Source organism: Primulina eburnea, chromosome 5, assembly GCF_022965805.1.
Source record: "Primulina eburnea isolate SZY01 chromosome 5, ASM2296580v1, whole genome shotgun sequence".
NCBI classification, from domain to species: Eukaryota; Viridiplantae; Streptophyta; class Magnoliopsida; order Lamiales; family Gesneriaceae; genus Primulina; species Primulina eburnea.
Window position 1 is genome coordinate 9,304,476 of NC_133105.1, and position 14,938 is coordinate 9,319,413.

Consider the following 14,938-nt stretch of genomic DNA (forward strand, 5'->3'; position numbering starts at 1 on the left):
TTTCTTGTTATTGGGCTTTATATTTTATTTAGCTTGAGTTATATATATCGTTCACATCATATAATTAAAAGCCCACAGGCGCGCGCCTTTCTGCAGAGGCGCGCCTGGGCTGAGGCGCACCTCAGGCGCGCGCTTGTTCAATGGCGTGCGCCTGGGTCAACAGGTGCGCCTGGCTGCGCCTGTCGCCTAGGCACAGCCAGGCGCTCGCCTTTCATAACACTGGTTCTAAGTAGCAAAATCAGATATAGCTCACTGTGATGAGAGAGAGCAAATGCATACTCAGCCAAAATTTCTATATTCCCGGTCCAAGATCAGGAACTTTTTCCAACCAGATTTCAAAGGTACCTTTTGTTAAAATAGACCGATCTAGAAATCAAGCACGACTTTGGAACCAGGCCAGCAGGTGAAGTTGACAGATTTGAGATAAATTTGGCAGACCGATTAGATCGAAATTTCGAGAACCAAAGGGAGATAGGGTGGAAAGGAGCAAAGAACCCAGAACAAGAACTAACGAGAAAACTGAATGCTACTGTTGGATCATGACAACAATGAATTAAAGTCCTATTCAAAAGTGATTAGTTCAATGTCAACCTTCCAAGACAAAAAAAGAACCGTGGACATCTCAAAACAAAATATGGGGAAATACTTTCTCGTTACAACTATTTTTTATGCTCCATTGATATGCATTAAATTGAGCCAATTGATTGACATCTCTAAAGGTTTGGTCAAAATAAGCTATCCATCTTAATAAAAAAAAAGTAAAAAAACCCTAAGGTCGGGTGAAATAACAGGAAAGTTTGTAATTTTGAAAACATTGGGAAGCCCTGTGTTTAGGCTTAACACCAATTATATACAACACAAAGGGCCGTCACAAAACATATTTGTTTTCTAAATATTATAGCAAATTTATCTTATGACGAAATTTATTCGATTCACGGGTGAACAAACTCAATACATATGATAGCAAAATATTAGTGTGACTGAAATATCAAAAGCTCTGTAAAGCATGTAAATAAATTAACTAGTTCACGTACTAAAGATCTAGATAACTGAGAAACAGGTGTGGTCCATTTCGGGCGAGCACAACATCAGAACAAAAATCCAAGAAAACATTGTTGAAGGATAACACAATTGCCTTCGAACCTGCCTGAAAGGAAAAAAAAAAACAAACAAAGAATAATCAAATCAACTAATTAGCAAGAAATATGGTAACTCTGGCACAAATGTTATGATAAATTATTTACATATAACCGAGCTACTTCGGAAAAATACAAAGTACTTTGGAACATTTAACAAAAAGAAAATCATTGTCCTTTCAAAGCTTGTTGACAGAGCTTATAAGCCATTTACACATTTCATTAGATAATTTATGAACTTGTAAGATATGTATGAGTGTTGTTAAAAAAAATGGAAAAATATTATAATGTTCCAAAATAAGCTATTAAAACCGTTGTGTGCCCATACCATAACTCAAAACCTAATGCTTTCCTAAATTTGATTAATAGGGTTCCTTCTTCCTCTAGCAAATTAACCATGTCTCTCAAAATATATAAATATGAGCTGATCAATTCGACGGCTGACCCCAGTGATTTTGAGGAAGTTGAAATCAATTACATAAAGAAATTTGTAACCAAAACTAATTTGGCTTGGGATTATGACCTGGAAAGGCCACAACTGTGGATCCATCATTTCTACCAATCTGAAAAGAAATGGGCATAACACTATTGCTTGAAAACTAGTAACATGCAAAAAAGAACAAGAAAGTGGGCCATGACAGAGACTGATGCAAGTCAAGATGCATAAGGAAAATGCTAAACTATCCGATTGTAATAGGTAATTTCATTTGAAAGATAGGAGACAACCGCACTTCTACATCAATTACCAATAACTGCTTCGGTGCAATAACAACTACAATCATCAGAGGCAATGAAGAGTCTGAAGATCTATGACTAGTTCATTCAGAATTCATTAGGCTTCAAGGCGAATTGAAAAATGGAGTAGAAGCAATTGAATATCAGTAGTAGCATAGAAGGTTTTCAAATATAATCTGAATATACAGAATTAAATTACTAACGTCGGTGATTCTTCCTTCCTTGCTTGTGATGACTTGGACTATGTAATTTTGCTCCTCTCCGTCATCATTTAACTCAAAGCATCCAACAGCTATACAGTCTGGACGAATCCATCGCACAGAGTCCACTAACCCACAAATTCAAGAATTAGAACAAATTATTGTCAAAAAAGAAACATTAAAAAAGGACAGATCCAAGTTGAGAGAGATCAGTCTTTTAAAGCTTTTTTAAGTAAAGTTTATCTTTGATAGAAAAGAAGAACACTCTTTTGGAGCGGGGAGGGGGAAGGGTTTCCTTTTTTTATATAATCCATAATCCTGCTTAGAAAAGTATATCAGCCCAAGTCCTGAGATTCCAGCATAGTTCAAAAAACTCACGCATATAAATGGAAAGAAACTTGTAAAAACAGGATGGAAGAATACATTAGGACTTCAAGTTAGGTTTCAACTTTACAGCCTATAGATCCGTACAATTATAACAGAAGACAACAAGTGAGCAATTGACCATTCAATTATTCACATTTCTAGTGCAAACAGAAACAACTCCATAATCTATAACACTATCAGGCATAACCAACAGAAGCCAGAAAAATGACGTCCAGGGAGAGAAAACTAAATCACCTACGACAGATTGCAAGAAACTTTGACAATCTGATTAGAAACTTCGACAATCTGATTAGAGGGAAACTTCATGGGATCTGGTCACAAGTTTATTAAAATTCACAACTCTACGACTGTAATTTTGACCACAGAGAACAGTTTTCGAAACAAAGATCTAGGAGAGGATGCTAAATGAATAATAAATATAACTGAAGTGGAAAAACTTCAGAACATTGGCAATGGCAACCAACAAATTATCAACGACTATCTATTACTGGAGAAGGAGAAATACCTTTTATGACCTGATTAACATCAGAATCGTCATCACCTATCACCGACCGAAAAGGTAGTGAAAAGCTAAATTTTTCTTTCAATTGTGATGACAAAATGCTGATATTATTCTTCCTTGCCACAGCAACAAAATTGCCGTTAACACTCCAATCAACTATGCCAAAAAAGATCAGTAAGTAATAGAATATGATACTGAACCAAATATGTGCTAAGGTTTTTTCTACACACAAGAGATCAGTAAGTAATAGAATATGATACTGAACCAAATATGTGCTAAGGTTTTTTCTACACACAAGAAGTTCGATAAGTTCTATGACTACACAATGATAATAGAAATAGACTCATTGTTCTCAGTGGAAGAAAATTAATTTCAAAATTCAAGCAAACCAAGATATTTTCCAGGATTGCATGAACAAAGCTTTTTTGTATCATAAACTCTCTCTTCAGTGGTACGACAAATAATCTAGAGAGGAGATATTAGGAAGTACAAGATTCCTGAAGATGATTCAGTAAAGTCGAACCACGACTTCAACTTCACAAAACTCACCGTGTATAATATACACATCAACTTAAAGAATCCAAATAAATACAGAATAGAAAGTATACCAGAATCAACATTTTCCATCACGTGGTTAAGGGGCCCATGGCCAGATCCATAGAATAAATCTCCACGAGCTGAAAGAATTACATACACCTTCGCAACATTTCTCGCCCATCTCAAATCCTTAATGCATATGGAATCATCAAGTTGAACTGAAAAGGAAGGCTTTTGCTCCTGTCTCAATGGGAATATTTATCACATGAAAGTTCAAGGAATAGAAGATTTCCCATAAGGGGAAAAATACACAAGAGAACACTGTTTAATGTATAGTTGATTGGACGGGAACCCGTGGCATAAATAAAATTGAGGACATCTTAGGTTTCATGTGTCGAAACAAATATGGCGCGATGATAGAACTTACATTTGTAGATTTTATTAATGTGACTGAAATAAAGAGGCGGGTTCTTATAGATTCCACTTGGGATGTTCCCACATTAATCAGTTACAACTTACATGTAAGGCGAGGAGGGGAGGTTGAACTTACCACTAAATAGCATGTTTAAATTGATTACAATAACTAAATATAAACATAATTTAGGGAGAGGAGAAATGCATTCTCAACAAATATGATAAGTAAAAAACTTACATTGATACCTTAAGAGGTACAAAAACCCATTCTCTTAACATTCCCTCAAGTTGGAGTAGGGAAGAACATTCTACAATCTTAGACCGATGAAAACCAAAATCAAGACAAAGACCGAACAAAACAATTCAACAACAGCAAAATGAAACCAAAATAAACATAACTACGAAGATGACATCATTCGTATTTGGTACCAATAGTTTGATGGTGTCATCCAACTTTTTCAAAATACAGTCTAAACTTGATAACAAAATCATGAAATCAAACTGCAACAAGCAAAGATTTCACCAATAGAGAGGAGGAACAGTCTCTACTATCTTGTTTTGAAGAAATCAAGCCAAGGAACCTAGAAAATCAAACGATAGACTGGTTGGTTCCAAATAACTCAAGTACCTTCTCTAATGACTTTTCCCATACCACCCAACCATTTCTCTTCACAAACTCGTCTATGGTAAATAAATTTTTCCTTTCCATCAAGCTTTTAAGTATTTACAAGATTTTTTTTGCATACTAAATTAACACTCAGGATGTACTACAAAGGACAAAAAAGTAACATGAAGTTGTTCCTCAAATTTTTTTTGGATCAGAAACTAATATATATTAGATTAATAATGTTAAAAGATTACAATACGAGTGGATGAGCCATCCACGAATTCGAAACCAACCCATAAATGTAACTTGTTCAACAAAAAATATAACACCAATCCCTAATCAAATCAGATAATAGGTATGTCCGAAACTTTGGTACGCAAACCGTCCACGTCGCCACCCTGAATCTTATCTTCTCCCAAACGTCATCTCTTGATTCTTCTTTGTCACTGAATAATCTGTTGTTGCGCTCCAACCAAATCGACCAAAAAACACAGTGAACGATTATGTACCAGAAGTCTTTGAATCCCTTTCCTGTGAGAAATTCATTATCCAAAATGAACATATCTCTTGACGATTCTGGAAATGTCCGCTCGAAACCCAAATGTTGCATTACCTTGTTCCAGACACTCGTCGTGAATGAACAGTGAAGCAAAATATGATCCTGATCTTCCTCGTGTTTCTTGCATAAGTAGCACCAATGTGGGTTCAAAACATGATCCGGCCGTCTCCTCTGAATGCTGTCACAAGTTTGCAGTTTTCCCAAAGCTACTATCCAGGAGAATACCTTAACTTTTTGTGGGATAGGAACTTTCCATATGTTGTAATAGTAGGGAAAGAAGGGGTGTGTAGTACTCTGAAAAAATGATGAGTAAAAAGAACTGACAGAGAAAACACCAGATGAATCTCCTAACCAAACCCTGACATCCCCCGAACCCACACTCAAAGATACTGACTCTAAAACCCCTAAAAGATCAGTGAACTCACCCAACTCGACATCATTCAACCCTCTCCTGAACCTAGTATCCCATGATATGACCGAATTACCTAGAGTACTGGACACCGTGAAGAACTGAGAGATAGGTTTGTCTCTGACAGTAGATAATGAATAAATGTGAGGATAAACAACTTTGAAGGACAATAAACCCACCCACCTATCCTCCCAGAACCTAATGAGATTCCCCTCCTTGAGCACCGTACTAATCAGTGTTTGACAAGTCGAGTAGGACCGAGAGATAAACTTCCAAGGGCTTTTAAAGGTCGTGTTCCTTGCGACCCTTAAGTCCCAGCCATTACTGTGAAATCCGTAAATGCTACCGACTACTGTTTTCCAAAGATAGTTATCTTCCACAGCGCCTCTCCACCACCATTTCCCTAACAGTGCTATGTTCCTTAGTCGAATACTGCCCAATCCTAATCCCCCTTGTCTAACGGTTTACACACCTGATTCCAATTGACAACATGGTACTGCGATTCTCCATCGGCTCCATCCCATAGGAAATTCCTCATCAATGCTTCCAATTGTTTTGCCACTTTGTTTGGGACCTTGAAAATTGACATGAAGTAAGTAGGCAGTGAACTAAGGACTGATTTGATCAAAGTCAGTCGGCCTCCTCTTGATAAATAGGCTTTTTTCCAACTTGCTAGTTTGGTTGACATCTTGGAAATCACCGGAGCCCAAAACTCCAGCTTCGTTGGATTCCCACCCAACGGTAAGCCGAGGTATTTTATTGGCCAATTTTCTTTCTTGCAACCAATGGCTGATGCTAAACTGTCAATCTCTTCGTCCAAACGATTGATTCCAAGCAGAAAACTCTTTTCTAAGTTGATTTTAAGTCCGGATTTAGAGCAAAATAGTTTGTTAAGATCGACAACCGCAAGCATGTGTCTGTCAGTTTGAACTAAGAAGAGTGTGTCATCTGCAAATTGAATGTGCGAAACTTCCTTTTTGTCTCTCCCCACCACGAGCCCTCTAACATCATTACCCGTCCTTGCCTTATCCATCAATCTCCCCAGCCCATCTATCACTAAATTGAACAGAAATGGTGATAGTGGATCGCCTTGTCTAAGACCCCTTTGTCCCTTGAACCTACCCCTTGGTCTGCCATTAATGAAAACCGAGTAAGAAACGTTACTGACACAACCCTTCATCCACTTCCTCCACTTATCCCCGAAGCCCTTCTTCTCGAGTACGAAGTCTAAAAACCTCCAATCCACATTGTCATAAGCCTTTTCCAAGTCGATCTTCAAAACCCACCCTTTTTTCTTTTTTCTTCTATACTCTTCCACCACCTCATTAGCAATAAGACAACAGTCAATTATCTGTCTACCTCGAATGAATGCACATTGATTTTCTGAGACTGTTTTGGATAAAATTTTTGTCAATCTTCTCGTCAATACCTTAGCCAGTATTTTGTACAAGCTAGTAATTAGGCTAATTGGTCGAAAATCTTTTAGCTTCGTTGCTTCTTGTCTCTTAGGGATGAGACAAATGTACGTTTCGTTCGTCAAACCATTAACGATGCCATCTGAGAAGAAATCAGCGAACACTTTTGAAAGGTCATCTTTTATTGTGTCCCAATTGGATTGATAGAATGCTAAAGTGAAACCGTCGGGCCCCGGTGCTTTGGAGCCATCACAATCCATCACCGCACCTTTAATCTCCTCCTCCGTGAATGGCAGCTCCAATTGGTCAGCATCAGCAGTAGTTATTGGCGCCCAATCCACCCCATCAAGTCCCGAACCATCCCCTGTCGATGATTTGTACAGATTTGTGAAAAAACTAATTATTGCATTTTGAATTTGAGCTTCATCAGAAAGGAGAGTCCCATCTTCCAATTCAACCTTATCTATCACTGCTTTGTTCTTTCTGTTTTGCAATAACGAATGAAAAAACTTAGAATTTTGGTCCCCATCTTGCATCCATTTCACTTTGGCTTTCTGACTTTCCATTTGTTGCTTTCGAATGATCAATGTTTCCAACTCACAACGAGCTTCCCGTCGCTGCTGATTTAGGTAAATTGTCCAGTTACCTTCCGTTTCTTGTGCATCTAGATGTTCAATTTATTACGCAGTTCTGAAATTTTAACATGTACGTCCCCAAAGACGTCCCGATTCCATGCTGTAACTTCCTCAAATTGGTGTAAGCCCTTTAAAGATCACTATAAATCTCCAGAGCACCTTCTTATCTCTTAAAATTTCACATGACAAAGTTTGAGGGATTGTGGTCTTATATCAATGGACTTGACCTACAAAGGTAATCAATATGGCATATAGATACATACATGCCTGCATGTTTGGAAAGGAGAAATGCAAAAACTTATGGGAGTGTACTATCTATCAAGCACCCGTACAATTTGCAAAAATGGTAACGAATCTTTGAAGGAGAACACGGATGCAGTACAGGCACAATTGGGGAAAAAATTGTTAGTTGGATGGAAACTGTCACGAACATTTCCGCAGGCCAAACACCACAGGATAAGCCGAAAGATTTGATTTACAAGAGATTCACGCACGGCAAATTTAAGTCTAGGGATTAGGATCTTTTTCAGTAGCTGTTTGATTTATTTTCGATAGGATTTGGTATTTAGGATCGGGTTTGTTATCTTTTCATTTTTAGGATAAGATTTGGTTATCATCTCTAGGAGATTGTGGAGCTAGGACTCTTTTGTATATATATTCATTCAAGCTTGAATAAAAGATCATCACATTTTCTTCCAGTAAACAAAAATTCAGAGATCGCAAGGTTCTCTCTATCGAGCCTTAACTACATTCATACGATAGGTCGACAAGGACGAAAGTCCCACAAGACTAACTGGAATCTGGATTACCAGGTTTCCGCTAGCAAGAGACCCGTTACACGATCTTTATCACGAGAACACGACTAAGTGGTATCAGAGCAGGGTGTAATGGGTGACTCGTCCATCTCGAAACAATTGGATGCATTCATGAAAATGTATATAGAAGACAAGAAAGCACAGGATCTGATTCAGCAAGGATTTCGAGCACAACTAGAAGAGCTATCCCTTTCCGTAGCAGCTGTTCGAACAGAACCCATGCAAAATAATGATACGGACAGCAACGCGAGGAACTCAAACGATGCACGGCGCGGCGGATCAGAGAGGGGAGAAAATTTTTTCGGAGGGCAGCGCTATACACGACTGGACCTCCCTCGATATGATGGGCGGGCCGATCCTCTTGGGTGGCTCACCCACTGTGAATTTCTCTTCCGACATCAGAACACACCGGTCCACGAACGAGTAGGGATCGCAGCATTTCATTTGGAGGGTGATGCGCAATTATGGTTTCTGAAGGTGGAAGAAAACAGCCCCAACATGACGTGGAATGAATTCAAAGAGCAATGCCACTTACGTTTCGGCCCAATCCTACGCTGCACCAAATTGGGAGAACTCTCTAAATTAAGACAAACGAGTTATGTGGAAGACTATCAAAAGAAGTTCGAACACTTAATGGCGAGGACGACCAATCTATCTCAAGATCAACTGGTGGAACTTTTTATTAGTGGACTACACGAGGGCATTGCAGCGGAGGTCCTCATCCATCTGCCGCTGGACTTACCAAGGGCAATGCGCCTTGCGCGATTATATGATGTGCGCTCTGGTGCGCGTTCTTCCACCACTACGGCCCCTACACGACGTCCTACTGCCCAACCACCAACGGGTCCATTTATCCGACGACTAAATCGCTCCGAGATGGAGGAACGCAAAGCAAAAGGACTGTGTTATAATTGCGACGAATTATATCTTCCAGGGCACCGCTGTAAGAGGTTATTTTGGATCGAAACAGTAGATGATGCAACACACAATGATGACCAAAACCCTCCTGTTGATGAAGAAGAGCCAGCGCTTTCGATTCATGCGTTAACAGGAACACGGGGGGCGCAAACTATGCAAATCAAGTGGTCAATCTCACGCAAATCACTCCTTGTCTTAATTGATTCGGGCAGCACACATTGCTTCCTGGATAAACCATTGGCTCAGAGTCTGGGGCTCTCAATGGAAACCAAATCTACTCTCCGGGTTTTGGTAGCAAATGGGAGACGGATCCCATGTACAGGAGTATGTCATAACGTGGTTTTAAGATTGGATGAACATAAATTCTGCATCGATTTCGTTATTATTCCCTTGGGAGGTTTTGGGGCAATTCTAGGGGTCAATTGGCTCCAACTGTTGGGACCCATTCAATGGGATTTCGGCAAAATGAGTATGCAATTTTTGTCACAGGGACAGCAAGTTACTCTTCAGGGAATTGCCAAGGACCAGCCTAGATCAAGTGGCCAGCTCGCCACCATACAAGTGCAGAAGGATTTTGATCATGACCTCCACGGCCTTCTTCTAGGATTTTCAGCAGTCTTTGAAGAACCTTCGGACCTACCCCCCTCCCGTATCTTCAGTCACAAAATCATTCTCGAACACGGGACGAGCCCTATTGCTGTCCGCCCATATCGTTATGTACATTCCCAGAAGGATGAAATAGAGAGGCAATGTACCGAAATGCTTTCCAAGGGATTTATTCGCCACAGTACTTCACCGTTTTCCTCACCAGTCATCCTAGTTCCAAAGGCAGATAAAACTTGGAGGTTTTGTGTGGATTACCGAGCTCTAAACGCTAAGACAATCAAGGACAAGTTTCCTATTCCCATCATCGAGGAACTATTGGACGAGCTATTTGGCGCTTCTTTCTTTACAAAACTCGATTTACGAGCAGGATATCACCAAATTCGCATGGATTCAGGCAGCATTCCCTTGACAGCATTCCGAACACATCATGGACACTACGAATTTGTGGTTATGCCATTCGGTCTCACCAATGCGCCAGCTACATTCCAGGCTCTTATGAACTATGTGTTCCAAGCCTATCTACGGAAATTTGTTCTCGTATTTTTTGACGATATTTTGATCTATAGCCCTACATGGGAAAGTCATCTGCATCACTTGCACATAGTCCTCACTACGCTACAGCAACACCAATTGTTCTTAAAACGCTCCAAATGTTTCTTTGCTCAACCGGAAGTTGCATACTTGGGCCATGTGATCTCACAATCAGGGGCTAAGGTTGATATGTCCAAAATTGAGGCCATCACAGATTGGCCACAGCCAACCTCACCAACAGCTTTACGTGGGTTCCTTGGTTTAACGGGCTATTATCGCCGTTTTGTACGGAATTATGGATTGATTGCTGCCCCGCTAACCGCTCTACTTCGAAAAAATTCCTTCAAGTGGTCCACGGAGTCCACCACGGCATTTGAGAAACTCAAAAACGCCCTCACTACAACACCGGTTCTCACCCTCCCGAATTTTTCCAAAACCTTTGTCGTGGAGTGTGATGCGTCGGACTTGGGTATTGGGACTGTACTCCAGCAAGACGGATGCCCCATTGCTTTCTTCAGCCATTCATTCGCCCAACACCACAGAAAACTACCAGCTTACGAGAAAGAGCTCATGGGTTTAACACGAGCAATCCGGCCATGGCGCTCGTATTTTTGGGGCCAACCATTTGTTGTTCGAACCGACCACTACAGCCTCAAATACCTGCTAGAACAACGGATTGCAACGCCATCCCAACAACGGTGGCTTTGCAAGTTATTGGGGTTTGATTTCAAAATCGAATACAAGTCGGGAAATTCTAATATCGTAGCAGACGCCTTGTCCCGCCGGGAATCAGCTACGATATGCGCTACTGCTGTCTCCGTACCCTCTTGGGATTTTTTGGATGATATTAAAGCAGAACACGCACACTCGGATGAAATTCAGCAGCTCATTAAAACCCATACAGGCGCTAATCCACAGGCGAATTGGTCTTATGCGGATGGACTGTTGCTGTATAAGGCGCGTATATTTCTTCCCCCGACTTCCCCATTGATCTCTCGGATTATTGGGGCACTGCACAATTCGTACCATGAAGGGTACCAAAAGACTTTCCAGCGAGTGCATCGCGACTTCTATTGGGCAGGAATGCGACCCCAGGTGAAAGAATTCGTGGCCTCTTGCTTGGTTTGCCAACGGAATAAAGTTGAACATCTTCAACCGGCAGGCCTCCTTCAACCCCTACCGATACCTCACCAAGTCTGGGCAGATATCTCGATGGATTTTGTGGAGGGACTACCCTCTTCGCAGGGGAAAAGTGTGATCTTCGTGGTGGTAGACCGTTTCTCAAAGTACGCTCATTTTATTCCACTCGCTCACCCTTATACTGCTGTATCTGTGGCCCGCATATTTTTTGACCATGTGTTTAAACTACATGGCCTGCCCGAGTCCATTGTCAGCGATCGGGATGTCACCTTCACGAGTGCATTTTGGAAAGAGTTGTTTCGCTTACAAGGGACCAAACTTTGTTTCAGTTCTTCTTACCACCCTCAGTCTGATGGACAAACGGAGGCGGTTAATCGAGTTTTGGAGATGTATTTACGTTGTTTTACAAGCGACTACCCGAAGAAATGGGGCGAATGGCTCGCCTGGGCTGAATATTGCTACAATACAAGTTTCCATTCGTCATTGCGTGCCACTCCGTTTGAAGTCATTTATGGGCGGCAGCCGCCTAGCCTCCTATCGTACTGTCAAGGGGTAGCTCGCCTCGAGGCCGTAGAGCAGGCACTGATGTCTCGTGACAGGGTACTCCAAAACGTCAGGGAACGACTACTACATGCCCAAAATCGAATGAAGGTGCAATATGACAACAACCATCGTGAGCTGCAGTTCAATATCAACGATATGGTATTATTAAAACTCCAACCGTATCGCCACTTAAGCCTATCAGCACGAGCCAATCGGAAGTTATCTCCTCGATTCTATGGACCTTTTAAGGTCTTGGAGCGTATTGGGTCAGTGGCCTACAAACTCGAGCTCCCAGGTTCCGCCAAAATGCATCCAGTTTTCCATATATCATTTTTAAAACCATTTCGGGGAGCAGAAACATGCGAATCCACACTTCTGGCCCTGTCCTCGGGAGAGCAACTACCTACTCCTCAAGCCATCCTCGATCAGAGAGTTCACAAGGGCAGAACGGAGTTGTTAATTCATTGGCAAGGGCTATCACCAGCTGAAGCTTCATGGGAAGATGTGGCATTATTCACCGGACGTTTTCCAGCTTTTGTGTTTGCGGACAAACACCAATCTCAGGGGGTGGGTGATGTCACGAACATTTCCGCAGGCCAAACACCACAGGATAAGCCGAAAGATTTGATTTACAAGAGATTCACGCACGGCAAATTTAAGTCTAGGGATTAGGATCTTTTTCAGTAGCTGTTTGATTTATTTTCGATAGGATTTGGTATTTAGGATCGGGTTTGTTATCTTTTCATTTTTAGGATAAGATTTGGTTATCATCTCTAGGAGATTGTGGAGCTAGGACTCTTTTGTATATATATTCATTCAAGGTTGAATAAAAGATCATCACATTTTCTTCCAGTAAACAAAAATTCAGAGATCGCAAGGTTCTCTCTATCGAGCCTTAACTACATTCATACGATAGGTCGACAAGGACGAAAGTCCCACAAGACTAACTGGAATCTGGATTACCAGGTTTCCGCTAGCAAGAGACCCGTTACACGATCTTTATCACGAGAACACGACAGAAACCATATTAGCTTAAGACGAAGTTCAATGCATCACATGTATTAAGCAAGCGTTGAATGCTCAAAACATGCATTCGATTAAAATTCGCAGATATCATTTCTTATTGGAAAAACACAACAAATAGTGCAGACCTGTAGAGGCTAACTACACCACAGGGGATAAGCTACTGAGCTTACCACACAAAACCTAGTAACAATTACTTAATTAAGAATGAGTCCAGACCACCAGCATTTCTACCAAAGCCAACGACCAAGTGTAGAGAATAGAGACCACAACGAAATTTTGGTGTACTGGTATAAGATACTATTGAAGATTTTAAGTTTAAGGAGTCCGGGAGGTGGCTCAGGTCTTTCAGCAGCATTTTCTTGCATCAAAAATTTTTACAAGTTGCATTGAGTAGTCTATATAAGACAGCTGTGGGCTTAAGAAGAAAGCACAATTCAGTACACTTCAAAAACACGGACCCATGTCAAACCGACGCAAAACCAACAATTAATACAACACTAACCCGCTGCTCGTGCCAAACCCAAAGCCACCAAACAACAATGACGACCAAACTAGATCTTTAAGCGAGCTAGCAATCAAACGTGGAGCCATAGGAAAAACACATTTCACTTGCTTTAAATGGATTTTAGCTCGGACTACACTATAGCTCTGAAGTTTTCAATGCACCAATCCAAATTAAACATAAAGTACTGTATTATTGTTTTAAAATAATTTTACGAAAAACTACTAAATAATGTTTCAACAAAACTATATTATTTAAAAAATGCTAACACACGCACTATTGTTTGCTTTCTTAACTTGTTTATAGAATTAAAGTGAACTTTCAATACTTCTTATCAAACTAATAACAGATTTATACCAACTAAAAAACCCTACCTTATGGAGCAAAGCACTGACGGCAAAAAAGTGGGCATTGCTGCCCTCCGTTGCGGCGAGCATGGAGTCATCAGGTGAAAGCACCAGCATGGTCACGTTTTGTACAGGAACATCCACGAGGCATAACTCCTGCAACGATTTTGCAGTTTGATTGTCTTTAATCTGCTCAGCGGACGCAATAACGTCCCTGGTCCTCGTAACGTAAAACCCTGAACTCCAAAATGCCAAAAAAAAAAAAATTGCAATGGATATAGGATTAGAAAGTGAACGCCTTTATGCATCATGTCATATGCGCGTCAAAGTGACACCGAGAGAGAAGTTACCGCTCGGATGCGCGACAAAAAGGAGGCGAAACTTTTCGGAGACGACCAAGGGTTGGGTGGGAAGGCTTTCGGCGTCGAATTTGAAGGTGCTGCTGCGTATGGGAACGGGTTCTCCAATTTTGGAGAAACGATAATTTCTGGAACCAACTTCCTCTCCTTCAATTTCTTCGTCCAATTGGATCAGAGGAGCACCATCAGTTGGAGGAGGAGTCGCCATTGATTCTCTGTAGTGAACCGAAAAGCTCCAAGAAAACCAAAACAACAGCTGCTCGCTTGTACCTATTAATTCATAACTTCTATTTCAATTCTTAAAAAGAAAAAACACTCTCTTTGAAAATAAATAAATAACAATAATAATAATAACTTATAAATATATATAAAAAAAAACTTTTTTTAGAATATAACACGGATCAATTTTATATTACAGTTTTAGAAATCAATATTGTGATATGATTTTTCACTTAATTTTATTCATGAAAAATATTATTTTTATGTTAAAAGTATTACTTTTCACTTTAAACATAAATCGTGTTGACTCGTCTCATGGAAAACGACCAATCTTACAAAATTGTGAACATTATGAGATAAAAATTCATGACAACATGATAGTTCATACTTCAACAT

The 14,938-nt window shown here is 40.4% G+C and overlaps 1 protein-coding gene across 1 annotated transcript in view; it reads right to left on the reverse strand.

Annotated features, from left to right (window-relative positions):
• The window catches only part of LOC140832931 (nuclear pore complex protein NUP214), a 35,005-nt gene extending 20,421 nt beyond the window's left edge, over positions 1-14,584 (reverse strand). Inside the window, exons 1-6 of the mRNA XM_073197242.1 lie at positions 14,315-14,584; positions 13,992-14,200; positions 3,569-3,737; positions 2,964-3,116; positions 2,075-2,199; positions 1,035-1,147 (exon numbers count right to left, since the gene is read on the reverse strand). Coding sequence (XP_073053343.1) covers positions 1,035-1,147; positions 2,075-2,199; positions 2,964-3,116; positions 3,569-3,737; positions 13,992-14,200; positions 14,315-14,531 — 986 coding nt within the window. The 5' untranslated portion in view covers positions 14,532-14,584. The remainder of the gene's footprint in view (positions 1-1,034; positions 1,148-2,074; positions 2,200-2,963; positions 3,117-3,568; positions 3,738-13,991; positions 14,201-14,314) is intronic.
• Between the last annotated feature and the right edge of the window lie 354 nt (positions 14,585-14,938).